Source organism: Dendrobium catenatum, unplaced genomic scaffold (genome assembly GCF_001605985.2).
Source record: "Dendrobium catenatum unplaced genomic scaffold, ASM160598v2 fragScaff_scaffold_334, whole genome shotgun sequence".
NCBI lineage: Eukaryota > Viridiplantae > Streptophyta > Magnoliopsida > Asparagales > Orchidaceae > Dendrobium > Dendrobium catenatum.
The window spans coordinates 2,409,097-2,428,703 of record NW_021318796.1 but is presented as its reverse complement, the minus strand read 5'-3'; the positions used below and the strand labels follow the sequence as shown (position 1 = coordinate 2,428,703).

Here is a 19,607-nt window from a genome sequence, read left to right as displayed (position 1 = left end):
TTTTTTTCTTCAACTGCTCATTTCTTTGACACTATAGAATCATTCATAAAATCATTCAATTTTGTATGCTTGGTGTTATAGTTGGGACCTTCCTCTGGTGATACGTCTGCAGGCTTTCTCCTTACACCGATTCGTCCTTAACCCAATTTTTTTGTAGATGGTAAGGAACTTTTCAATATGAGTGATAGGTCTCAAAACTTTGCATTCATGAGGTAGTAGCCCGCAATCAGGACAGTTGTATCCATTATTTGTGGATATCCCCTCACAAGGACTACACACAGTATGATCATAAGGTGACAACATTTGTTGTCCAAAATATTCAAGCAAATCGAGCAATAGAGCTTCAACTCCATCTTTTTCAGATGGGTCATCTGTTATTCTTCGCAAGTGATACTACAAATCACTCACCACTTTTGCTGGCAAGATGTTGCGTACATTGTAGGTTCTCCAACACTGTTTGTAAGTACTTGCATTATAACTCTTCTATATATGCTCGTTGGTAGCATTTGGTGTGTGTGATAGGTCCCCTATAGTAACTCGTAGATGCTTACATCTATTGCAAGTCAACCACCTTTGCTTGCAAGATATAAGTGTCATTGTCTGGCGCTGAATGGTAGGTGATTGCAAGGGTGATCTGGCATCTACTACACATTATTTGTCGTCACCCGTAGCTGGACTACTGTAGCTTGACGGGCTTCCTATGGTTGCTTGCGAGTGTTCATGCTTGCAGCAGATCCTTGATACTTGCTTGCATACAAACTATCACTTCATAAGTTCCTTGTACTTCTATTGTAATGCTTGCAAGAAAAGCATTATACTTGCAGAATGTCTACTATCATCATTCATAGATAGCCAAACATACTTGTCTGCAGTAACATTAGTTACGTGCAAGTTATTAATGTTGATTACAAGGCATTGCTGCATTCAGTGTTTGTTGCTTGCTGTCGTCTTCATTTGGTCTACTATATGCATGATAGGCATCCACCATTAATTGCAGGTGTCACCACTTCAACTACATGTTAATGGTTGTTCGCTCAACAAGCCTCCCATTATTGCATGTAGGTGTCCATGCATTTCACAGTTGATTAAGGTTGCTTGCAAGTTATTCATATTTGAAGGTCTCTCGCCACGAGTCCCTGTTTGTTGCTTTGTACTTGTTTGAACTCATTAAATTGTCATTTATCATTTGCATTTGATTTTATTGTGCATTTTAATGTTTAGGGTTCTGTTCTCTGTTGTCCAGTTCAAGTATGGTCCCCTATTATTCATACAAGTCTCCTGCGTATTTGTTTAGATACAGGTCTTCTGTTAGTTAAAATTTCGGCAGCATCCCAACGTCTCCCCTGTTTGGGGGAAATTTGGGGAGCTGGGCATTCCCATCACACTAAGAAAACTGTGAATGGTGGGTATCAAACGACATCGCGGTCGTGGTTAATCTCACCATGCCAAGAAAGGCATATATGGGTCTTCGGGGGTACCTGCTTTGAAATACACAATTCTTTTCTTGCAGGCACTGAGGTGCATACTGGTACTTAAAGAAAAATGTTGTTAATTATTGATGATGGGTATGATTATTAAAAGTATAATCAATATGAATCCTCATCACAAAAATAATAACAAATCTCCAAAGAATCTATTTCTCTTATGATTGAAGCAATCGTCATAAAAGATCGTTGTCATCATCACCACTCCCTAAATCCATGAATAAATCTTGATCATTAGCATGAATCACTTGTCGATGAAAGGCACAAGCAAAGAAAACTTCAAATGAGGGAGCTTAGAACCAAAATTCAAGTCTCAACAATCTAAATTTAATCCCCTCAAAAAAATCCCAAAAGCTTAACCAATAATCGATCACTATGTGCTAAGCGTAGCCATATATCCACCCTTCAAACCAATTTGTCAAAGGTAATAAATTCAAATTTGACCAAAACTCACAATGAGATAGTGTCAATCATTTGTATTCATAAGATCACACTCAAAAATATCATAACAATAAGGAAGCGTCAATCTCCCATCATCACATGGTCATGCTTAAAGTGTATCCCATAACCATGATAATCATAAAAATGTCCGAGCCTGAATTTTCCCCAATGACAAAATTTATAAGTTTGAGCAATAAGATGCACTTGATAAGACATGAAGCCTTCAATTAACCAAGGTCAACAATTGGCCTCTTAAGGAAGCTTAACAAGAGGCCTACATAATCCACATGGGCAACATAACTCATGATTGTTGATAATGATCATTAGAAATAGGTTGTGTAACCTAACTCCTCTAATTAAGTAGGTTGTGATTCATGACTCGAATGATGAAATCATAATATCTTGATCAAACTTTTTCTTCATTTTCCAATCATCATGTCTTAGCCAGTATCAATGTATATTTCTCTCCTCAATTCAAGTTGTTGTTGGTCAACCCAAACAAACAACGCTCATAGATCCTATAAACGAGTCTTGATCAAAAGTTTATTCTAGTTATCAATAGGTAATTAAGCATGAGGATTTTTCCCCATGGGAAGCATCAAACTAGAAATATAAAGTCATCTATGAAAACAATATCTTTAAATATTTCTTTATCTATTATCTAATTTGCATCATGAAAATATCAAACCTAAGTGGGGATCTTTTAGAGTCCATGATATGTATATATATAACAGGAGAGACCATAGGTTTTGCATACAGTCGTATATTAAGATGGCTTGAAATAAGCCATTTTTTAGGCATTCATTAAGCAAGGTAACAATTTGTGCATTATTGCCAGCCACAATGTTCAAATCCAGAGAAGTAATACTTTCACATTAGCAAAGAGAAAGAAAAGAGGCAAAAACTACTACTGCAACAGGTGAGGTTTAGGAAACTGAATAACAGTCTAAATTTAATTTTGTAGAGCAATATATAAGTCTCACATCTCTTGTAAGTATTTTTAGCAATTTAATTTTGTAGAGCAATATATAAGTTTCACACAGAACCTAATTGAGTTTGATCGCATGAGTATCCATAGGAGAATCTAATAGGGATTAGAATTGTAATTTTTAATGTCAAGAATAGATAATCTAAGCAAAGATTATCCAGTAATTGCAACAATGCTGTAACTTTATTTACCTGCCGAAATAATACCCAGGCATAGCATGTGTTATGAATTGTCTCTGTAATCCCTAAAATTCGCCAAGTTGACCTCAGAAGCTCAAGGATTTCTTCAACTTCCTAAAATTGTAATGCAATTTTAAAGAGCAATATGTGGCAGAGAACACATAACCACAGCTAATGCCAATTCAGAAACTTTGTACATTTGTAATCAAAATTTAAAAATAAAGAAATATAACCTCTGTAAACTTTCCTTCGTCTAAGACATCAAAAACACTGCAGAGCATTTTCTCATAAAGTCTCACATTAAGCGGATAACCATCCACCCAGTGGCAGACTTGGCCAACCAAATCACCACGAGCAGGCCTCTCCGCAAGTGCAGTAGAAATGTCCCTTAACGACCGAAGGAATTCTGTGCGTTGAATTTCAGCAGCTGATGGTGGAAGAGACTAGCAAACACATTCACAAGTATAATAATTATAAACTGTAGCATGTATAGCATGCTGCATCATGACTACTACAAAGCTTACAATGGCCCGTTTACTGGGAAAGTAAAAGAAAAGAATGCAAGGAACTTGAACTGCATTTCAACTATTTGAAATACATACCTCAGACTCCTCAATCTTTCTGAGAAGAATCCGTAATTCATTTACTTTGCGTCCTAATTCCCCAAATCCCACCACAGGGTGATTTATGAGGCCTTCTTCCAACATATTTAACTGAAAGATAAAACCCGTATAAACAAAATTCCATTCATAATAGCCAAAAAAGGATGTTGTACTACCTGTCGCTTTTGCCAGCGAAGATAGGCTTTCTTATCAGAGAATTCTGTTCTTGAAACACAACACAGCAGTTCCACTGGGATCAAAAAGTTATCCATTCTTTTACCAATTTTTCCTACAAGAGCATTAAGCAACCCCTGCCTTGTTCTGATGTCCATTGACTCTGAAATCTGTCCAAAAATAACTCAGAAATCAATTTTGGCATTTAAAATAATAAAAGAAACTGCACCAATTCAGATTATTCAACTTTTAGCAGGATAATTACAAAAAAAAACTGCACCAAGTTGGGGCATGGCTTTTTACACTCATCTACCTAAAAAGCTCAGTATTTCATGTTCTGTGGTCATCTTAGTTCATGATTGCAAAATTAATCATTGCCACATAAGTGTTTAAAAGGGAACAGGAGATATTGAACTTGAATACATAATGTTCATAACTTCATATATCAATGGCTCTAATTCCAAGCACAACCTTGGCAAAAATATGATAGACACTTGATATTAAGTTAAAAGACTGTTTCTAAGCATCATCAATCTTATCAAACATTTCATGCAATTCTCTAAGCTTTAACAAATATTGAACAAATAAGGATTGTGATGATGATAACGGCTATTGGAATGCATATTGCCCAAATGCAGAAAGCAGTTGGCCTTTAATTCATTTGTGATACCCAGGAGTTCAAAAACTATTCAGCTATAAATACAAGAACAGGATGGAAAAAGGAAAGAAACATTCCTCAAGCTGAGCTCGCATTACTTCCAGCAGACCAACCAACCCATGAGCTTGCCGTGAATGGGAAGCAATATTGTCATTCTTACTGCGAGCAAGCTTCCTCATCAATCTTGTTCTCTTTGATTCTTTCTTCTTTTCATTATAAGGCACTATCAGACCACTGCATGAGCAGAATCCAAAAACAATCATATGGGAGAAAAACAAATAATAGAATGCATAATACATGCATGTTTTCCAAGAATAATTAGAAAAGCGCGTATCATTAAGCGCTATCAGTAAGCGCTATCAAAGATTAAAAAAGGTACCCTGCAGCACCAGCACAAGCTACAAGAATTTCATAAGCACTTTCACGAAGATCATCATCCGTCATCCCTGAAACCAAGTTACATATGAGAACAACGTTCCTGTGCCATTTTTATCTGGTGTTTGAAGCAGCAGAAAATTGTCAAGTTGAAGAACTTCAAGTGGGCTAAGGAAGAAATTAATCCATTTAACATGAGTAACGATATAAATTATTACAACAAATTATATGGGTTAAAAGCGCTCTTATACTCGTTAAACTTAGGAGGAATAAATTCATCTATTTGCCACACAGATTTTAGTGGCCAGTATCCACGTTTCAAAGAATTAAAGTAACTTTAAGCAAATTCATCGAATAAACAAAAAATTTCACAAGAAATAAGCAATATATTTACCAGTTGAAAAAGAAGGCAAGCCCAACATTAGGTCACTAAAATCTTTTGACTGCCGTCTTGAGCTTATCGCATTATCAATATCATCATCATCATCCTCAAAGTCATCAATGTCATCAACAGTCAACTCTTCTTCCTCATGTTGAGAATGAAAAGATTCTGATTTTGCTAAATTATTCAAAATTGGAGGAGATATGGGAACAGGAATAGATGGTGGAGCCCGTGAAGGTGCAGAGCCAGAAGACTCGGGGTTTGTAATCAGAAAGAATTCTTCCATGGATCCCAAGTTACTCTAATAAGACAATGAAAATAAATTCAATAAGCAGTGAAATAACAATCACTAGTCAATTCCAATAAACATGAGATTAGAAACATGATAATGCACATATACGTGTGAATGTGTTACTTGATGAATGCTTCACAAAAACATGTAGCTCCTCCTACAAAGGTTTCACACTGAAAATTTCAACTTCAATATTTATTTCAACATTGATAAAGCACTAGAACAATTATAATCTAAGGCTGATTTCTTTTTAACAATAAACCTTTACAAATAGTTTCTAATAATGTGCTTATGACAATTTGATTGCAAGTAAGTTCATGGTACAAAATTCCATGGTGGAGAGCAAACAAGGAATCCACAAATTAGAGCAAACTACAATCAAAATAATGTTCAAAATGGCTCTACAAACTGAGAACATCCACTATACAGTTACAATCAAGGTTTTAAAAGTCGGATCGGACTAGTCGGTTCAACCAATTGGACCAAGGACTGGTCCGACGAGTGATCCGATCCAATAGTAAGAATTGGTTTGCAATCAAACCAGATAAAAATCTAGCTAAAACTGCGGCTGAACTGGGTAACCGACAGACCGCCCGCATAGATAACTACCCGGTTCAAACATCTGTCATTTCGAGCCACTAATCGCACATCTAAGGGCTGAAAACGCAGCCCGGCTTCACTAATTGAATTCGAGCAAGCCCAAGAAGAAAAATGTGATCCCTTTTTCTCTCCCAGCCACATGCTTTCGTTCACTCGTTCCAAAAGTTTCTTCTCCGTCCTCTTCTCTCCCAGTCGTAGGCCCGCAAGTTTCGACATTTTGTTCTAGAGTTTCGTCTCTCATGTGAGTTGCTCCCAACTCTTTGTTTGTGAGTTTTCACCTTTTCGGTTTGGCACGGTTGGTCGCTAGCCGTGTGAGACTCGCACTTCATTACTCGTACTCCTCGCAATCTCTACTCTGCCTCGGACTCTTGCTGTTGAAGTTGGAACTCGGACATTTCATCCTCGACAATAAGCAGTAGGCACACAAAAACCAAGTAATTGACTATTTTTAGTGCATTTCAGTGTGAATTTGTGTTTGTTTTATTCATTGTTTGATAAGATTTGCTAGAAATATTATTTGCATTCAAGCACAGTTCATTGAATCAGTGAGATTTGTTTTTATTCTCAATTGAGCAATTGGGTACTTATAAGATCACTTGTGAGCTCCATCAAAAAATAATCAAGTTAATCCATTACCTAAACAATACATTTTTTAATATTATAATTGTCGAGTTACTCAATAGTATGATTCGAATCATATTATGTGATTTACATTACATTCATAATCAGAATTTGAAAAATTTACTATTGTTAATAATATCAACTATGAAGTTTCCTTAATAATGTTTTTAAACCAATTCTTAAATTGATAATACAATAACGTATTTAGCATTCTTTTTGGATATATATGCTCTTCAGAATGCATGGATTTTAGATGTTGTAATATTTGAATGCCTAACTGCTTTTCCTCTCTATAATTTTTTTGCTCATCACTTTAATATAATATAGTATTCTTTGAATAGCCAAAGATTTGTTCATTTGAAAGTGCGAAGTTACCTAAGCTTATTTTTAACAATATTCCTCTTTTATATTTGATAATTGTTGGTTCTCATTTAAGCCAAGCATCTAATGCAATTTGAAAAAAAAAAAGTAATGGCATTAACTTTGTTTTAGTAGTCATAAAATTGAGTTACTATAACTCGAGAACCTATCAAGCTATTGGCTTACTGGATTATCTAATTTGTGATTCATCTAAGAAATGATTTATCAGGAAAGCATGACTCCTTGCATTGTACTTGATTTATTTAAAGCTATTAACCATTGTTTGTTTTGTCTTTATTTAATGAATATGTGTTTCTAATTTTATTAGGCCAATTCAATTGCCTGATTATTTTGATTACTTTTCAGAACTGATTATGTTGAACCAGTCCATGATGCTAATCATGATTTACTTTACTATAACTCTTAGTGCGAGATTCTTTTCAAAAAAAATTATAGTATAAATGCAATTTGATTATTATGCTTCACTATATTTTACTTGTAATACATAACATTTAATTAATATTCAATTTCTTTTGTTCATTTCAATTTTAACAGTTTCACATGCTAGAGAAAGAGAACTGAAAATGGTAAACATTCCTCAACGCCCAACGCAAAGTAGAAGCTCAACAATAGGTATGCAATCCTTCCCCAATACAATGTCGTTTGGTCATCTTGTGCGGGAACGGGGAGCCGCAGTATAGTTAGACCACTTAGTGTGGGAAATTGGAGCCACAAAGTGCGTCGTTTGGTGGTGGTGTTGATATTACAGTTACTCTCCATTTATTAGGTTAGTTATAAATCTTGCTTAAGTTATTTATAAAATATTTGTTTATGTTTTATAGACTTAATTGATATCACATTTATGTTATGTGTTATTGGTTAGATACAAAACTGTTTCTTAAATTCAAACAGCTTATAAAAAATGCAAGGGATTATTTTAGAAACATTTAGGTGTTTTGATTAGTTCGATATGAAAACAGAATTTACTATGAAGGAAATAAGTTTCAATGAAATCCATAAGAATTATAGGAAATTAAATGGCTGCGGAGGTGAAGCTACTTTAATTAATTTTTAATATTATTATTATTTATTATGTCATTCGGTTCGACCTCAATTCGACCGGTCGAACCGTGAACCTCTGCTTCTTCCGGTTCGTTGTCCGGTCTAATTTTCACAACCTTGGTTACAATTCAAAAAAAAATAGCCAAATATACTTTAATAGATATAACATATGAGCTTATGTACACCTTAAAGCTGTAAGTGAAGTTGGTAAGAAATTTAAAATGCATGCAGGCAACAAGATTCAGAAGTGTATGCAAAATTGTGGTATCAATGCAAAGATAATAGGCTACACAAAAATAGAAGTTGAATCAAATGCTAGCCTAAAATGCCAGAGGTTCCTATTAGATGCAGCAACATAATAGATTTTCCTCTAGAGCGACTGTATCTTTATACAAGAAAAAACAAACTAAAAATAGTAATTTGAGTAATCCAGTCATTTCTAAGTTTAACAATAGTTGAAAAATCAAAGCCCAAGCATTTATAATTTTTTTTTATTAAACTGCATGACTTCCATGCAATGCAATTAAATACATCACACAACCATAAAAAAATAAAAGTACGTTTAAGCTTACTGTTGATGGGAAGTCAAGGCTGTCATGGTAGAGTCTAATGGCCTCGGCAAGATCAAGCACTTCGCCTACGCACCAAAGAATCATCAAAATATTTCACTAAAATTTATTTAGCAAGATTTTTGAAATGAGAATTCATTACCCTTTCTGACACAGTTTATAGCATAATCAACACTAACTTGATCTATATCAACATCCTCCAATGATACAGCACCAGGTGGCAATACAACTTTCTTAATCAAACTACCAGAAAGAACGAAATTTAGAAGCACATGACGATCACGACGATAGCGTTGAAGACGATCAAACAAGTTCTCTCTGAAATAAAGAAGATAGATAACAAGGTTAAATAAAGTACCAACTGAAGACATAAATCTGTAGTTTTCAGGAAAAAAAAGAAGTAATCAGTCAAGTAATGGAAATAAGAAGCATACTCTTCCATAGATGTCGCAAGTTTCAGCACAGGTCTATTTCAAATGCTACTCCAAGTGCCAAAGAATATCCAACTTACAAAAAAATCAATGCAGGGTGACTCTCCATTGCACGTTTTCATTGAATTTCACTAAGAAAAAGAAACAATAAAGTTCCCATCACCAACTATGACATTTTTCAAAAAAATAAAACAACTAATCAATATGATAAACAGAATTTGTTGCCACTACCACAGTAATGTGCTAAAATGATACATGGATTTCAGATTTACCCATTAAATGATAATGCTAGCCTTCAAGCGTCGAAACTATTTCTTGCAATATTGACATGGAGGGTTATTAAAGCTAAAAAAAGTAGGATAATACTATACATCTCATGCTAAAAGCACGGTTGTTTTGTTTGAGTTTTTAACTAGCATTCAACTAACGCATGACTGCATTATGCATCTTCAAGGAAACTTATGGGTATTCCCATTTTCTATGTTATTTCTATCATAAATATGTATAAAGTTACCTTACAAAAACAAATTCTAATACAACTAATATGTTAAGTTTCCTAACTAACAATATGGGGTGCCAATGAGTTAGAATTTAGGAAATTCAACCTCGGCTCAAGCTTACAGCATACAATCAAGCTTAATTCAAATTCAACTTAAAATCAATTCACTATAAACATCAAGTTAGCTCGAATATGAATGACTCAATTTTGAGCCATCTATAAAACATTCAAGCTGACTTTCTTAATATAAGTCAGCAATGGAGAGTGTCAACATCATCTATATTCAATAATTAATCAAAAAGAAAAGAAAGTCAAATTAAAAAAAATGAAAATATACAACAAGAAGAAGCTTTTATCCCACTATGTGGGGATGGTTACATTAATCTTTTTTCTTCATTGTGTCCTGTTAAAAGTCAAATTCTCGTCTAAATCTAATAAAGAAATGTCATTTCAAATATTTTCTAACCAAATCTTTTTAGGTCTACCTCTACCTTTCTTAACATAAGTCAAATCTAATACATTTACTTTTCCTAACCAGGTCAAGTCATCGGAAGGCCTCAACTTTATGTGACCAAACCATCTAAGGCGACTCTCTCTAATTGTATCTTCCACTAGAGCTACTCCAACATTTCATGTATATGCTCATTTCATATCTTGTCTCTAGAGTAAAGCCACTCATCCACCTAAGCATCCCCATCTCTGCAACACTTAACTTAATATTATGCTTCTCTTTTAATGGTCAATATTCTGCACCATAAAGCATTGCAGGTCTCACTACCATCTTATAGAATTTTCCCTTAAGTTTGAAAGGGACTTTTCTATCACACAGCAAACCCGAAGCATTCCTCCACTTCAACCATCCAACTTGAATTCTACTAATAATATCCCCATTTATTTTACCATCACTCTGAACAATAGACCCAATATATTTAAAATGTGTACTCTCATTAATGACTTCATCACTCGAAGTCACAATCCCCCACTAGATCTATTATTACTAAAATTATACTCCATATATTCAATTTTAGATCTACTCAAACGAAAGCCTTTAAACTCTAAGGTTGACCTTCATAATTCAAGTTTACCTTCAACTCCCTCTCTAGTCTTATCAACAAAAATAATATCATCAGCAAAAAGTATACCGTAGGGTACAACATCTTGCAAATGTCTAGTGACAACATTCATGACTAAAGCAAAAATATATGGGCTTAAGGCTGGTCAATGATGTAAACCAACTGAAATAGGAAAATACTTAGTCAAACCACCTTGTGTTTGAACACAAGTAACAGCTCCTGCATACATATCCTTAATGACTTGAATATAAGCATTATTAACCCTTTGTTATGTTGAGTGATTTGAGCAAATGCTAAGGAGCTGTTTGGATGCAATACTTGAGCTAAATCATGCCAAACGCCCAAAAATGCTAATTTAAATCTCATGGAAAATGTAATATTCACTTCATGGTATTTTTCCTCTTTTCCACTAAATTTGGATTTATTAAATCCTGGAGTTCAGCGGCTTATAGGATTTACAGATACGCGAGGAAGGTATAGCAAGTATCTATTCTTCAGTATGCAAAAGCAAATTAGACAAATACAAAGATGAGAAAGGAGGAAACAAAAACATCCAAAGAAATAAAACATCAGAAAATATTTTCAATTCCACTGAATAATAACCTTCTAGTAAGTTTTGTGGAAAAAAACATATAAAACAAACAGTGCGTGCAAATGTCCAAGTGGTATGCCAGGCACTATCGTGTTAGAGGACTTGCACAAAGGATAAAGCTTTTTAACCCTTCCGGATACCACAGGATGCATAACAAAAATGCGAATCATGCGAGTGACTGCCGACAGGCGCCAAGCAAGAGAGAGAGAAGAGAAAAATCTACCTTCTTCGGCCTCGTGAGCAGGAAGAGTTTTCCGCATCTAGAGCCGATCTCGTGAGCTGGGAGAGTTCTGCATCGAGGGCGATCTCGTGTGCAGCTTAAGAGACAGAGGAGAGAGGGGAGCCGGGAGGAAGATGAAAATAAATTAGGAAAGTTGAGTTACCATTTAATTAATTTCAATTCGATGATGATATATATATACCTACTTAGTAAAGCACGAAATTTCAGCACACAAATATACCAAAGAAAAAATATTATGATTTTTAAATGAAAAATCGGGAAAATTATGGGACTTGATCAATTGAAATGATTTCACTAAAATTTAGATATATTACCAAAGTCAATGTCCTGTAATTCAAAGTTGGGGATAATATAATGTATGGAAAAGTTCTATAAATCTTCAGACTTGTTGTAAAAGTCTTGTGATGATCAAGAAGAACTTTGATGGTGACTGAGGAGAACTCCAACGGCGGTCAAGAAGAGCGTTGGCGGAGGAGAAAAAATTCTACTGTTTGGAAAGAACCGATGTATTGGAAGAAATTCGGTGGTGGTGAAGAACATCAACGGTGGAGAATAACATCAGCGATGGAGAAGAACGTCGTTGGTGGAGAAAAATGTTGGTTGTGGTTGACGGCAATATAGCTCTTCAAATATTCTTCTCTTCCTCCTACCTTCTTCCCTCCCTCTTCTTCCTCCCTTTATGTGAAGAATGGGGTCATATTTATAATTTTTTTAGAGTGCATTGCTTGTAAATAGAGAAGAGATTGGCAAGATTGGAGTGTTAGAATAGATGGCTGATATTGACTCCCTTAATCATAGATCGTTGATCAAGCATTTAAGTGTCTTAATGAAGTCAAATTAAACGATCTTAGGCTCATTGGAATCATCGATCATTTGGTTATCCAATTAATATTTTGAACCCTTCAAATATGTCTTAGACATTTGATTTTGACTCAGTTGGGCTCGAATTGACTGAATTTAGTGTTGTTGTGTTCGTCTCTTCAAGATATTCAATTCGACTATAAGTTTGTTGAAATCAGAGTTTGTATGATTCTTATTTTACTAATATATTTATAAATCCTCCTTAACAAAATCTAAGAATAAATAAATTAATATATAGTTTTTGCAAAGCAATATAATCTATGATAACAAAATTTTATAAGGAAGAGTCTATTTTAATTTTAAGAAGAGTATAATATTGATATATCATCAAAAAATTTTATGAAACATGGACATAATTTATGCGGGGGTAGTATAGATCTTCCCTTTGTAACGAATCAGATAATCATCAAAAGATGTGATGTAATCCTTGACCAGTTTGTTGCCTTGAGTCAATCTATTCCACCTATCCAAGAGCCTGGGGAAGTACGAGGGAGGCAAGTAATTCTGCTTGAGCTCATGCTTCATTGACGACTAAAATTAACTAGCCCTACCAATGAGTTTCATTTCAGCAATTGGACTTTTCTAGCCTCGGAGATGTTGTACTACTTAAAGACACTATCCATACCCCTATTCCAATCCAGAAAAGAACTGATGATTGAGGGTACCATCAAAGGTTGGGGCATCGACCTTAATATTTTTCATCAGTGGAATATCCGAGTCAAGGTTATGATCATGTCTATAGTGGGGAGCTCGATAAGGGGCATGAGGTGGTCCCTCATCCGGAATCATCCTCATACATGAAAGAAGGTCTATACATAGTATAAGGAGTATGGTGGTTCCTACCTCGATCTAGGGTATCAAATCGATCAGTTGTAATTCTACGGAGTTCAGCTATGTCAACTTAGTTTTCCTTGAGTTGTTGACTAACGGTGTTCATTTGACCTACCAACAAATCTAGAGTCCAGTGAAGTTGTTTGGGGTCCATCCTAATGTCTAGAGCAACTCAAAACTAGGCAAAAGTGAACGAAAGCAACATGCAAACAAACAAATGACAAATGTGGTTGATGCAATTTAGATGTTAAACATGTAAAAAAAGTTTTCCTGATAGGCATCAAATATGCAGCCATGCTCTGATACCAGATGATGTAGAACTATGAATGATTTAAATGATGGGAATAAGAATTTGCATGCTTTCAAGTAAGAGCAATAAAAAAATTAAAACATTAGCCACTTAATGAAATGGAAAATAAGAAAGGGGTGCCTTAGTTTAGACAAAGTCACACAATAATAGTTTGGATCACAAAATAATTATAAAATTCAACATAAGCAAATATAGAGGATTTCTAATAACATTCCTAGATTAATAACGAGATTAGATACATAGAAGTCCATCACTCATTCCCTATGTTTACAAAACTTTGGCATAGAGCTTTGCAACATTCTTTATGCTTGATATACGACCATAATCAAAGGAGAACATGAGGGAAAATGAGGAGGGGGAAGAGTTCATCCTTGTTTTGGCGGGGCGGTGATCGGCCACTGAACGATGGAAAGTTGTTATACGATGGCTTCCGAAAGAGTGAATATAATGCGCTCCAAGTATTCATCGATGGAATTATCTACCTCCGGATTAACGATGAATGAAGGGTAATCGAAGGATGTTGACAAAGCCTTGTTTGTTGTAGATGAAGCCGGAGTCGCATTCAGAATTGGTCATGCATAAGGTACGTGGCGTTGAAGTAAGCCTTGTTTGTTGTAGACAGGGGCGGATCCAACTTCTTTTTTCAGGGTGGGCAAAAAAAAATTTTTTTTGTGGGGATGGGCAAAGATGCTTAGGATTGATTAAATGAGGGCAAAAAGTTTTTTTAAGGGGGGGCATTTGCCCCCCCTCAACTCAATGGGGATCCGCCCCTGGTTGTAGATGAAGCCGGAGTCGCATTCAGAATCGGCCATGCATAAGGTACGTGGCGTTGAAGTATTATGGATGACGCTCTTTGTTGTCCTTGAGAATTCTCTTTATGGGAATTAAGTTTCTCCAAGGAATCCAAGAAGAAAAAGGGATGGGTGGGTGGTCGGCCAAGGTAGGAGGCTAGGGAGAGTTTATGTTCAGATTTTGGTGGAGTTCGGGTTAGGGTTATGGACGGCTTGATTAGAGAGGGAAGTGGGGGAAAATATGGTTCATATTGTAAAGATGATGGATAGAGGGAAATTACACAAGCATTTCCTTAATTAATCTTCTTGATTTTGGGAGGATTAATGAAGGATTGGAGAGAGAGGGGCAGCACGAAGGAGAGAGGGAAAGAGTTTGAATTAATTCCAATGGGAGAGGCTTCCTTTTGGAAGGAATTTAAGTAGGTGGGTACAAGGGGAATTTGGCCAAGAGAGAGTAAGGGGAAATATGTCTAGGTTCAATGTATTTGGACCTAGAGCTTTAATTAATCAATTAATTTAGATTTGATCAATTTATTTGATTGTCACCCCTTTCCAAAAATAGGTTCATCCATTAGGAAGGAATTTGAAATTTAAATTCCATTGGAAATTAAATTCAATTCCCTTCTAAATTAGGGTTGGTTAAATAAGGAAAGTGGGGGTGATAGAGGTCGATGGCTTGGGAAAGGAGGAGGCCAGCGGCTACGGGGTTGGGTATGGGACTCTCGGCCACGTGGAGGGAGGAGGAGGGGAGGGGTTGGTGTGGGTCGGCGGCAAGAGGACGAGAAGTGGGGTTGGTGTAGACCGGCAGCAAGAGGAGGAGGAGTGGGTTTGGTGTGGGCCGGCGGCAAGAGGAGGAGTGGGGATGGTGTGGGCCGGCGGCAAGAGAAGGAGGAGTGGGGTTGGTGTAGGACGTCGGCAAGAGGAGGGGGATGAGAAGAAAGAAGATAGTAAAGAAAACCAATAGCTCACCCGAGGGTGGCTGTTGTGTACTTTGTTGGGCCTCTCATAGGCTTCACCTCTCTCAACTCTCTCAAACTCTCCCAAGAACAGAATAGCATAAATTTTATGTAATAATTCTTCATTAACTTGAAAATAAATATAAGGGGCTTATAAATAGCATCATACAATGAAAGAGAACTAAAAGACAATGTTGTCCATCAAGCTTACATATGACCATACCCTTAAGTAAAGGTAAAACGAAAAATACAAATAAAACAAATACATAATGCAAACAAATAAAACAAATACAATAATGAATCAAAAATAGATTGGTGCGATCGTAGCGGTAGATCGTCGGCCACGCCTCTGAAATAATTTCCATGATCTGATGTCCCCATCAAATTTGAATTTACTCAGCATGTTAGAGTGTTTGAAGCTTGGAGAATGACAAACTATTCAATCATGAAGATCTAAATGCATAAAATATTTACCTTTATAATCTTGATAAAATCCATACATTATGCCTGAACACCAACATCACATGTACTTGTCCTTACCTGATAACAGCAGCTCTTCACAATCAATTTTGCCCCGCTTGAAGTGAAGTTTTGAACTTGAAGTCTTCCAATGGCTCTTTCTCAACTCCAAAGCTTTTCAGAACTACCAAAACACCCTTCAATATTTTTCAAACTGCTACAAGATTTCCAAACAAGGATTCTAAGTCATTAAATTCAAACGAAATTGCTTTCAAAAATAAAGCCAAGTAGATTTTAAGAATATTATCTCTCTTTCAAGTGCTATATTTTCCATTATATATATTTTTGCCTTTGCAAATCATCATGGGAGCAAATAAAGAAGACCATAGCATTTCCTCAATCTCCTTCATCTTATAGAAAATCAGAAGTTGCTGCAGGGGATGTGCTTAACTATCAATCATCTTAACAATTACTTGGGAGTAAAGTAAACAAATCATTCAAGGTAAATCATTTGAGAAAAAGTTCATTGGATATCTTGAAATTTTGATTTCAGGGGTTTTCCTCATTTTCCAAAATCCAGAAAACTAGAACTTCAACAGTCGAATCCTGCCGTGAAAGCATCTAAAAGAGCTATTTTCAACATCAAAATGTTAATTTCTTCTTGGTAGTCTGGGTGCCAATTTCGGGTCATGGGTCTGGTTCGAGTCGAACCTGGAACTGCCCGGCACTATTCGGGTCAACCCGAACTTGACCCATTTTTTTGCAAACGGGTCGGTTTTTCAGACCCAAACCTGACCCGCTTCGGGTTTGGGTCAACCCAAAGCGACCTGCTAAATCAATTTTGATGGGACAAATCATAGGAGGACAACTCAGGATGACGACAATTGCGGACGAAACAAACTTGACAGACGTTGGAACGGAATGGGAAGAGCAAGCGGCAGCGGCAGACATGACGTCGAGGTCGAGCCAGCGGCAGAGTACACCTGGACTCTCCCAAACAGTAGCGAAGATAAAGTGGCCATCGCCTGTGGGACCACGAAATGACGCTGTAACTCAGATGCTTGGTTTTCTGGCTGACACGACGTAATGAGACACAGACGGCTATCCGATGAGCTGACACGACGCAAGATGATGCAGAGTCTCATACCGCGAACCGTTGAACTAACTCGGTTTCCCGTTTTCGGGTCAGTACGGGTCAATATCGGGTTTCCCTGTCAACCCGAACTCGACCCATTTTTTTAAATGGGCCAAAATCTTTAACCCGAATCCGACCTGTTTTGGGTTCAGGTTGACACGAACCCGAAATTTTCGTGTCGGGTTCGAGTCGAGTTTCAGGACATGTCAAATATTGACACCCCTACTTAGTAGTACTTTCATGAATCACTTCAATACATTTTCTTGGGAGAGAAAGAATGCTTTCACTAAAAATTCTTTGATTGTTAGATCATTTAAGGTTTTTGGTTCAAAGTTGTATTGCTCAGACTTTTATAGCTTGTAAGGAAAACTGATTTTACTGGTTCAGTATTCAAAGGTTTGTTTACAATCTGGTTTCTTTCATTCCTTTTATAAAAAAAACTAAAATTCTCGAGGAGCTTTTATTTTCAATTCCAGAAATATTTTCTTGGCACCTCATTTGTCAGCAAACACAAGTGTGTCATAGCATATCATTTAAAGGTTTTCAAAGTTATTCTTGTTTTTTATGTTGGTTTGAATCTTTTCCATAAGGGTTTTTCAAATCATGTATAAGCAAGGTTGTTCTTGAAAACAGTTTTCATAGAGCTTTTACATCTTATTCAATCTACAAAACCTGAAATCAATAGTTCAAATTATGAGTTTGATTATTGAAAAAGTGGTCCTAATGGTTATTCCAAAGCAAGTAAATGCAATATCGAGCAATTTAAACAACTAAGGCTTTGTTTGGGATGGCTTTCTTACTTATTCTTAAAGCATCTTTTTAATACAAATATTTTAATTTTTATATTAAAAAGTTATTTTAAGAAACAGTAAGAAAGATGTCCCAAACAAAGCCTAAATAATATATTTTACCCTTTGCAATAAGGCTTAAATCATGTTGGTAGTATCAGCAAAACTGGCATCCTACCTCTTCCGGACACTAATCGTAAGCTAAAACTTCAAAATCTCCTCCATGTCCCTTCTGTCACGACCCAACCCGACCGAGACGGATCCCATCGCGTTAGTCGCGATGGATAACCACAGGATCTAGCTTTGAATTTTGTTTTCAGCCTTTCTTCCAATATTCTTTCACAATACATAACCACAAAGGCACAAAGATACTAAAAACTTTCAAATACAGAAAGCTCATCCATAAAATATTTCTTTCATTCATCAAAATAATCATATACATTACAGTACATGACTTCTGACATAAAGTACATAGAATAATAGAAAAATAGTCATGATTATACAAAAATCAAAAGTACAAAATACCTATGACTTCAAATCAGATCCCGAACGGCTAGTCCAAAACTTTCTTCCCGTTCCTAGAACCTGAAAACCATGAAGAAAACTATAGTGAGCTAACAGCTCAGCAAGATCACACTAGCCGATATAAATTCTCAGATTCTCACATTCCAAAATAATTCACATAAGCTTTAAAAATAGTTTATTCAAATACTCATACAAAAAGTCAGATAATTGTACATAAATCATATAATCAGACAGAACGCAGATATTCATACAGAACAGAAATCAAATAGATTTCAGATATTCATACAGAATAAATAATCAAATGGAAATCAAATAACATATACAGAAGAACTGAATAAAATTCATATCATATAAATCACATTTCAAATCAGAGTTCAAACCACATTTTAATTTGCATTTATCTGACCCAGACAGAATCTCAAAGAATTCTGACCCCTTATGTGTGATGCCCCAGAATCAAATAGTGAAAGGATTCGTCTGACATTCTGATCGAACTCCATTCCAGTTGCCTTGCTCGGACCTGAAAATTTAAACCACATATAATGAGCTTACAAAGCCCAGCAGGTCACCAAAGCCTACAACTGAAATCAAAGCACGGCAATGCTATCAATATGCAGGTCAATAAAAATCAAGTCGATCAATGGTCAATGAGTCAATGCAATGCGGAAATCCATCGTCAATGAAATCAAGTCTGCACAGCGGAAATCAAATCAGTAGTCAATGCAGTGCGGAAATCAATAGTCGATTATCAATACAGCGGTAAAAACATCGATAAATCAATATTTCCCAGCAATCAAATCAGTAAGTGCTTCCAATCAATATCCAATCAATGTAGCAGTGTCTATCAATCTATACTATCTATACTATTAGGTCAATCAACCGTGTCGTCTAATCAATTCATCGAGTCTATATCATCAATTCAATCAATATAAATCTATATCATCCGTCGAATCAATAAAGAAATCTATAAAGCTCAAAATCAATGCCTCAATCAAATCTCTACAGTCTCTATCTATTGCTATTGATAACATCAATACGGTTATCTAGTCGTCTTACTTATCGTATCCATCTATAACATCAATTACATCAATATAAAGGAATCATCTCAATCGATAAAGCATTTTCCAGTCAATTATCTATAAGCAAGGAAATCCATCGAACAATCGAATCAACTCAATAAATCAACCTCTATACAATGAAATCATCAGGTCAATAGAAATCAAAGAAATCTATTCTACGATACACCAACTCCATACGGCAACAATCCATTCAATCAATCAATCGAGAACCGGTACGACGACTCAATGTATCAATATCATGTCAGGATC

The 19,607-nt window shown here is 35.9% G+C and overlaps 1 protein-coding gene across 1 annotated transcript in view; it reads right to left on the bottom strand.

Annotated features, from left to right (window-relative positions):
* Positions 1-11,761, bottom strand: part of LOC110110735 (protein unc-13 homolog) — an 83,751-nt gene extending 71,990 nt beyond the window's left edge. The window contains exons 1-11 of the mRNA XM_020842340.2: positions 11,606-11,761; positions 9,222-9,349; positions 8,930-9,105; positions 8,791-8,855; positions 5,296-5,584; positions 4,906-4,972; positions 4,604-4,760; positions 3,871-4,038; positions 3,695-3,805; positions 3,326-3,535; positions 3,105-3,206 (exon numbers count right to left, since the gene is read on the bottom strand). Coding sequence (XP_020697999.1) covers positions 3,105-3,206; positions 3,326-3,535; positions 3,695-3,805; positions 3,871-4,038; positions 4,604-4,760; positions 4,906-4,972; positions 5,296-5,584; positions 8,791-8,855; positions 8,930-9,105; positions 9,222-9,229 — 1,353 coding nt within the window. The 5' untranslated portion in view covers positions 9,230-9,349; positions 11,606-11,761. The remainder of the gene's footprint in view (positions 1-3,104; positions 3,207-3,325; positions 3,536-3,694; positions 3,806-3,870; positions 4,039-4,603; positions 4,761-4,905; positions 4,973-5,295; positions 5,585-8,790; positions 8,856-8,929; positions 9,106-9,221; positions 9,350-11,605) is intronic.
* Positions 11,762-19,607: the final 7,846 nt, after the last annotated feature.